Source organism: Sprattus sprattus, assembly GCF_963457725.1.
Source record: "Sprattus sprattus genome assembly, chromosome: 7".
In the NCBI taxonomy this organism is placed as follows: domain Eukaryota; kingdom Metazoa; phylum Chordata; class Actinopteri; order Clupeiformes; family Clupeidae; genus Sprattus; species Sprattus sprattus.
The window spans coordinates 36,234,330-36,242,787 of NC_137926.1; the positions used below are offsets into that span (position 1 = coordinate 36,234,330).

The 8,458-nt window shown below is 38.9% G+C and overlaps 1 protein-coding gene across 2 annotated transcripts; it reads right to left on the reverse strand.

Moving 5' to 3' along the window:
* Positions 1 to 2,715: 2,715 nt before the first annotated feature.
* ciao2a (cytosolic iron-sulfur assembly component 2A) lies at positions 2,716 to 6,312 on the reverse strand. 2 transcript variants are annotated; one of them, XM_080842123.1, is made up of 5 exons: positions 6,152 to 6,312; positions 5,430 to 5,594; positions 3,768 to 3,817; positions 3,445 to 3,490; positions 2,716 to 3,312 (listed from the first exon to the last, which is right to left on the reverse strand). In XM_080842123.1, exons 1-5 carry the CDS (start codon positions 6,270 to 6,272, stop codon positions 3,212 to 3,214), a joined length of 483 nt encoding a protein of 160 aa, XP_080698249.1. In that variant the 5' UTR covers positions 6,273 to 6,312; the 3' UTR covers positions 2,716 to 3,211. The 2 variants fall into 2 exon arrangements, with proteins under 2 accessions (XP_080698249.1, XP_080698250.1); XM_080842124.1 differs by having other exon boundaries at positions 3,736 to 3,817.
* Positions 6,313 to 8,458: the final 2,146 nt, after the last annotated feature.

The following is an 8,458-nucleotide window of genomic DNA, read 5'->3' on the forward strand; positions in this document are numbered from 1 at the left end:
TAAATTAATATAATGTAATATAAATATAATAATAAATATAATACATTTTAAAGTGTTCATTAAGGTGACGACAAGGGGAAAAAAAACTGTTCCTGTGTCTGGTGGTTTTGGTGTGCAGGGATCTGTAGCGCCTGCCAGAGGGGAGGAGCTGAAACAGATTATGTCCAGGGTGTGAGGGGTCTGCAATAATTTTCCCTGCCCGTTTCCTGGCTCTGGTGGTGTACAGGTCCTGGATGGTGGGCAGGTCGGCACCAATGATGATTTCTGCTGATCTGACTGTCCGTTGTAGTCTGTTCCTGTCCAGTTTAGTGGCCGATCCAAACCAGACAGTGATAGATGAGCAGAGAACAGACTCAATGACTGCAGTGTAAAACTGGATCAGCAGCTCCTGAGGCAGGTTGTACTTCCTGAGCTGGCGCAGGAAGAACATCCGCTGCTGGGCCTTTTTGGTGACTGATCTAATGTTTGGCTCCCACTTCAGGTTCTGGGAGATTGTGGAACCCAGAAACCTGAAGGATTCCACGGCAGACACAGTGCAGTTCAGTGAGGGGGGGGCAGTGATGGGGGGTTCCTCCTGAAGTCCACTATCATTTCAACAGTTTTGAGCGAGTTCAACTCCAGGTTGTAGCGACTGCACCACAGGATGAGCTGTTCAACTTCCCTCCGGTATGCAGACTCATCTCCATCTCGGATGAGGCCGATGATTGTAGTGTCGTCTGCAAATTTCAGGAGCTGAACAGACGGGTCTCCTGAGGTGCAGTCATTTGTGTACAGGGAAAAGAGCAGCGGGGAGAGCACACATCCCTGGGGAGCACCAGTGCTGACTGTCCTGGTGCTAGATGTTATTTCTCCCAGCCTTACCTGCTGCTTCCTGTCTGTCAGGAAGTTCGTTATCCACTGACAGGTGGAGGCGGGCACAGTGAGCTGGGTGAGTTTGGTGAGGAGGGCTTCCGGCATGAAGCATCCTAGCATACGTCCCTGGGGAGTCGAGGTGTTGTAGGATGTAGTGCAGTCCCATGTTTACTGCATCTTCAACTGACCTATTAGCCCGGTAGGCGAACTGGAGAGGGTCCAGCAGGGGGCCTGTGATGACCTTCAGGTGGGACAACACCAGTCTCTCAAAGGACTTCATGACCACAGACGTCAGAGCGACCGGCCTGTAGTCATTCAGGCCAGCGATGGTAAAATGTATTTTCCAAGTGTACTTTTGTAGCACACATGTGATTGCTGTGATACTGCTTCATGTGTGAGGCTGATGACTAGGTGCTAAGGATAATCACAGCCATGCTGATATACATTGGTGACGTTCAAAACATCAGGCATTTCTATACCTGGGCCCAAATTGACCTGTGTCAGTTTGCCTCAGTAACTGAAAATGGCTGTTTCTACAAAAATAGTTTGAACAGTTTTACCTCTAGGAATCCGGTCCATGTAGTCAGACACCTAATTACATTGTGAGCCGGTCAGTGGTGGAATGCTTTGACCCAGAACATGCCCCGTGGGATTACATTGTATAGCCATTTTGTGGAGCTGGACCCAAAAATATCTAAAGATTGGGCCCACTGAAGTTTCCCTTTTAAATGGTGAATTTGGGGTAACAAATTGAGAATTTACAAATGATGAGTAACATTTTCAAGGTATCGCATAGTAATTAATTGAAGCATTACATGATGCGACTGGCAATTGTCAAATGACTAGAGAATACTGTACTTTTCCCTTGGATGTCAGTGTCCGTTCAACTTTTGTGAATTGAGTGTCAAACCTGCAGTTTCTGTCGTATATTTCTATCTCACTGATTGTTGCCGAGGTGATAAACACCAGTGGCCTGATGCTCCTCCGGTGTGCCCGATAGCAGGACATTAGCATGTGTTAGCATGACGCGTTAGCTAGCTCTACTTGGGATCATCAATCAGTATACATGTAGGAAGTGAAGGGTCTGAATACTTATGTAAATAAATTAACAAAACCCTGTTTTTGCTGTTTTGTGTGTAGATTTAAAGGCACCCAGTGCAACTTTCGAGGCTTAAAAATAAACATTCAATTTCTAGTCTTTTTTACACGTGGTAAGTTTCAATAACTTCATACCATTACATACCGACATTCAAGCAGCAAAGATGAGACGTCGTTGTGTGGTGAGAACTGATAGAAAATTGATAACAACAACAATCGCCGCCATTTTCTTTATTTTTTGGTAACCTACAATAAATAAAGCAGGTTCCAGTCAATGGAAAAATGGCTTCTCCCCACCGGCGATTGTTGTTGTTTACGATTTTCTATCAGTTCTCACCACACAACGACGTCTCATCTTTGCTCCTTGAATGTCGATATGTAATGGTATGGAGTTATTGAAACTTACTACGTGCAAAAAAGACTAGAAATTGAATGTTTATTTTTCATTGAATGTTTACATAAAGTTGCACTGGGTGCCTTTAAGAAAACAATTATTGAATCAATTTTTATCAGTTTGAAACGAATTGATAGTGATTGTTGTGTCACTGTGTGTAATGTTTTGGAAAAAATAGTGAAAGGTTGAGAAACAGCAGATTTGGTGTGGGGTTTGCTCTTCAAGTGACAAGTTTCAGACATTTGTTTTACAAAAAACGAATGTATTTGAGAAATGTTCACAGCACACATTTATCTCTACAGAACTACAGAATGTGTGTGGAAAAAGACAGGATTGGGTATGAAAAAGACATCAAAGCAAAGCACTCTGAATAAAGGTGGACAGTAATCTTTATTAAAATAGAATTTACACAATAAAAACAAATAAAATATAAATCACATTTCAGGAATATACTATGTATGTAGCTTACTGTAGCAGCAGTTAAATCACAGGAAAACCTACGGCAAAGCTTGATTTAAACGTTTTAATGTAATATACTGTTACAATAAGTCTGAGTCAAATCTGCATGTCAAAACTACAGAGTTATTCCATCCCACTACACCATGGCACTTCACTTTTTAGGAATTTTCCTCTGCACTCCGCAGACTAGATTTGAAAATGTGTTCTGTAGATAGAGGAGCAATGCTTCAATATCATAGCACGCCACATCCAGTATTTATTTTGATTTAACCTCATTCATTTTGATATAATTTGAATAAAAGAGGCCACATCAGAGAAACAGAACATGCCTCTTGGGAACAGACAGAGCAGATGCCTCACAGTCAATATGTGATTCCAGTGGTTAAAGACATAACATGGAAGGCAGCACTAGTCATCAGGCTCAATAACACACTGTTCCACTATTTCCTGCAAATTAGGATTTTCCATTGCAGCAGCCACCCTCTCTTTGTCATTGATTTGTTTGTTAACTGCAGTGGAACAAAAGTATAAATCAATTACTTAGATTCAGACCAGTTTCAAACAACACTGCATTTCTCATTAAGATATTTAGGATATTTATATTTAGTTAATATTCAAAACTAAATTAAGTGAGTACTTACTGTCCTCCTCAGTTGAGTGTGTTCCTTCAGCAATGTAAATGTCCAACTGTAAACAAAAACATACATACATGGTAAAGGTGAAAGGCCATACATTTCCAACTGTACATACATACATAATACATACAGACAGACAGACAAGTATATCATCTCTAACCAGCAGTTGCCATTCCAAGGTATAACACAGGTGGGAAGCTAAATAGTGCCTACTCCCATATTAAAATCACAGATTAAACATGGGTTACTACTAGTCTTAACCCCCCCCAATCATACATATGTACACTAGGTGCTTTCCTTGAAATCAAATGGCAGATTGCAGTCTTCACCTTGTGTTTAAAGGGTAGGCATCGCTGGAGTTTGACTTGTAAACAGAGGCCTGAACAGGGTGAGAAGCAGGGAGAAATCATTAAAGCCTCATCTACAAAATCCATGTTTTCAAACAAAAATATAAAACATTTGTTTTAGTTCATCCAAACCAATAAAAAAAAGAGAAAATATTTGATTCTTGGACCATATCCTGACCAAAAAAAGGCTGGTCAAATAGATAAACAGCTAAACATATGACCAGCTCATTTGTGGCAGCAAGAAATATAAATCCCATTTGACTTTGGCATTCACTGACATTACTATGGTGTGAAGAGGGCTCTATGAAATACCAAACTGTATATGAATGGAACCTAGATATGAATGGAACCTGGCCAGTTTCAAATGTCAAGGCCACTGAATGTAGGTCTTAGCCTAATGAAACGTTTGTATTTAGACCAATCAGAAAAATCATCATTATTTTTGTCAATATTAAAATCTTGATTGTTTAAAACAATTAGTCATTCTGTGTTTCCTGTAGGATTTGTTTTCCAACAGCGGTGTGGTTGTGCAAGAGCATTAGGAGCATCATCATTATCAATGCATATTATGTTTATATTATTATGCCCTGACGTGTTATTCAAAATCATCTTTTGTGCTACACTGATTAGTTATGCACTGCCCCAGACCAAGCTGTTAAAGTATTTATTTCAGGACTGCAACACTTGGGGAATAAACTTAGCAACATTTCACACTAAACAAGGTGGCGGATGAAATATCAGAGCAGATGCTTACGTTAGGCCTGGGATTTACTTTTTAGGCTTTCAACTGATATGCTACTATAACTGAGAAAAGTTTTAATCTTGTCTTGATTTCGAACAGGGAAGTAGTGGAAAACACTCAGAAACTGGGTAACTATATCCTGTACAAGCATTGTGATTTGTCAGATTTGGACACTGAAACGTGCATGAGAACCGTTTAAACTCAGCATTAATATCTCCTTGTCTAAGAAATTCCAACCTTACCAAAAGGTTTATATAATAGGCTACTCCTTTACTTAACATCTGGCTGGCATTAGAATGTAACGGTATGTTTTGTCATGAATATTAAACCGTGTCAAATTTCATCTTATAATATAAGCATCAGCCTGTGTTCACATGTAACGCTTGCTTTGAAGCTGTCAATGTCAGTTTTAAACAATAATATGGAGTAGACTATGTTTTGAAAAAAAAATCAATAGCGTTTTTTAACACCGTCACTAGCATTTTTGTCTACACATCAGGGAGTCTTTTTCAGTTGAAAACGTTCAACTTCATAGGAAAAAAACAACCTACTTGTGCTTTTTGGACAGATGACAAGCGAAACACACGTTCCATGTGAACACAGCCTCATTTCTAACCCTCTCAGCCACAGCCAAACATAATGAAGTAACAGAGATAAATACATTTTCTTTATCAGCATCTAAACCACCCTGCTGCTGGCTGAAAAAGGACTGAGGAACTCCCTTATGTTCTTTTCTAGATTATAACATAATTGTATTAAAAACAGAATAACAACCACCCCTGTAATTTAACTGTGTTATATTACCAACTCCTGCATGCACAGGTACAGATAGGTTCACTTAAAATGCTTTTAAATTACTCTTCAATCTTTAATAATGTTTTTCTGCGCAACACTGTACACACCTATCAACGTTGCCAGAGAGCAGTGGGGTACTGTAGGGGAGAACTTGATAATGATGAGGTATTCATCATCGCCAAGTTCCTGAACTTCAACACATTTCTCAGACACAACCTCTAGTTCTTCTAGTGTGTTGGGTTTCTCTGGATCCCGAATGGTACGGATAACATCTACAAAAAGATAAAAGATTAGTTTATTCAAAGTTCAATGCAACATGTTCTAAACTAAAAGTGATTTGTTCAGTGTGTACAGTATACAGTCCTGGCTTTGTAATTGAGAAACAAACACAATGGCTTCTTTGTTTTTGCGTAAGCATATTAGTAGAAAGATCTTGAAACACAACCAGAAAGTGTTAAAATGCTAACACTACAAACTTCAGGTCGACTTCCATACTCAATGAGCTATCCTACTTAAAAAGTAACCAGACATATCTAGTAAGCTAACAAGATAAATGGAACACCAGCAAAATAACAATAATTTGCCATTTGCCAGCAACAATACACACTGACAAATGCGATTTCCCCCCCATACAGAATGTTGCACAGTATAAACTAGTGTACAAATAAGCCAAGTAGAGAGCAGCTAAAATAGGCCTATTACACTTTAGATTTGACACATTATTAGATCACATTATAGTGCGCGTCGTTTCAGAATGTGGATAGTTCAGTTGAGAGTAAACCTAACAAGCAACATTCGATATCGTAGGTAGTTTAAATGATGATTTTACCATAAACCTCTAACGCCTTTTCTTCCATATTTTTGGTCCCAGAAACATTCTTATTCACGTACAAGCCGGATAACTGCAAAACCTTGCTAACTGTCGCTGTTAGACCAGTTACAATTTCCATTTTCTAACAACGCCATGCTCAAACTAGACAGCTAGCGGTGTCCTTCTGCGCAAATCTAGACGGTCAAGATGGCCACCAAGATATTTTCATCAAAATAAAAGTGCAGGCCCACATTTAAAAAAAAATCCTTAGAAAGCTACAATGATGTGTTGTCTGCCTAAATGTCATGCATTCCTCAGTGACATCAGTAGGAATAATCTGAGCCTGTTGTGCATCATTTTTTCCCCAACAATTACCCTGATCAGAAAGAAACGGACCTTAGGGTTGCTACTATACGTCATGAAACGCATAGAATTGTGGGTACGTTTGGCCAGGTCGCTGCTTGCTGCTTGAAAACAATTGAAGTCCAAGCAGCAAGTAGCGAACTGGTCTAGTACGTATTGAACATACAGTAGCTGTAAGCGGTCATAGCGGCTTCAAGCACTTCAAAGTCACACCAAATGCAGCGAGAGAAATTAAACATTGTCGGGCCATACAGACTAAAATTAAATAAAGACGCAAAGACAAGGTATATCAAAAAACTCAAAGGAGTCGATCCCTATGAGCACAGCGACTGGTCCGGGGCAGTGGTGGAAGAAGTACTGAAGTTTAGTACTTAAGTAAAAGTACAAGTACCCAGGAAAATGGAAGTAAAAGTAGAAGTAAAAGTACTACGTCAACAATCCTACTTAAGTAAAAAGTAAAAAGTACTCACTTTTAAATTTACTTTAAAAGTAAAAGTACTCACGCAATGGGTTGTCTCTCAATGCCTAGGCTGTGCCATTTCGATTAAGAAATAGCGACTAGTAATAAATGCCTCTACAGATGTCACTACTTGTAATAATTATAAGCAACAACATTTGTTAATTGGAAAGGTTGGTGTACTTATTGGGCCTACTGTCTGTAATACTGTTCACACTCTATCTTACAATTCTGCAGATGACAAGTTATCTACCAGGGATTATTTGCCATTCAGCCAAACCAATAAAGACACAATTTTATATCTTTTAATCTTTAATTTAATTGTAAACGTGTAAAAAATGGAAATATGAATCATGAAAAACAAATGGAGTTGTTAAACTGGTCAAGCTGGTTTTATGCTCTATTGATTGCAGAAAAGGAAAATAAACATATTGAGTAACCCAAGATTAGGCATTAAGTTTGCATGCCAGGCAATAACCAGTCAATAAAAAAAGGCAAATCCTCACGTTAGCTTGACATTGCTAAACTACCAGCTTTACCACTACGTTAAATAAATAATCAAGGTACAATCGTGTTATTTTGATGCTATTGCTGTATGTCAACATGTATTTTGCTAGATAACAGTATAAAATCATGTCAGTAACGCATACGATATGCAAAAGTCATAGACATTAACTTAGCATAGCAAGAACTCCACATAACTCGACCTGTTTCTCCACTATTATTTTTACTTAAGTAAAGTACAGATATGTAAAAATGTAACAAAGTACAGTAACAAAGTACAGTAACAAAGTAAAAATACTGCCAAAGTTCCACCACTGGTCCGGGGACATCAACCTGTTGCCCAATTTCCAGCATCCATATATCTATGAGTGTACATGTCTATGCTCGCACCGACTTGTTTGTGCCGCGGATTCCCAAAATGCGTTGCGTTCATGACGTCACATTAGCAATCTCTATAAGTAGTTTTGTTCCAAAACTAGCAAGCTAACTACCTAAAATGCATGCAAAAACCTTGCAAACACCACAATCAGCCCAGTTGGCACTGATAAAAGCTTGCCAACACACTACTGGTGTCTTTTGGCAGTATAGCCGGCAATGTCATGAATGTGAAAGCTTTTCTTCCATTTTTGCAGGGTGTTCCAGCCTGTAACACAGAACTACATAGTGTATATCCTAGAGATCGCTAATGGGAAAGACACAAGTGTTTATCTGTCTTTCACATGGCCATATGCTATCAAAACAAATTTGAGGATGGTACCAAAACAAGTTGCCTATAAAACGATACCTCAAAAAGTGTAAAATTGTTTCATAGTGTTGCTTTAATGGAACTTTGAAAAAAAGATGGCTTTTATTTTGACAACAACATTGAGAACTCGTGATTCACACGGCATCATCCGACACATGACATCTGCCGCATGATGAGCTTCCGTATCAGTTTGTTTTGAACACTGTTTTTCTAGACATACTGATTTTCTCACTACTTTCTAACTTGGATTGAATAA

Bases quoted from the DNA above. Each gene is read 5' to 3' on its own strand.
- ciao2a (XM_080842123.1), bottom strand. From the start codon at position 6,272: ATGGAAATTGTAACTGGTCTAACAGCGACAGTTAGCAAGGTTTTGCAG. The intron at 3,818-5,429 runs GTGTGTACAGTG...CACCCTGTTCAG, and splicing joins CTCTCTGGCAACGTTGATAG to GCCTCTGTTTACAAGTCAAA. The intron at 3,491-3,767 runs GTGAAGACTGCA...TTTTGTTTACAG, and splicing joins GCCTACCCTTTAAACACAAG to TTGGACATTTACATTGCTGA.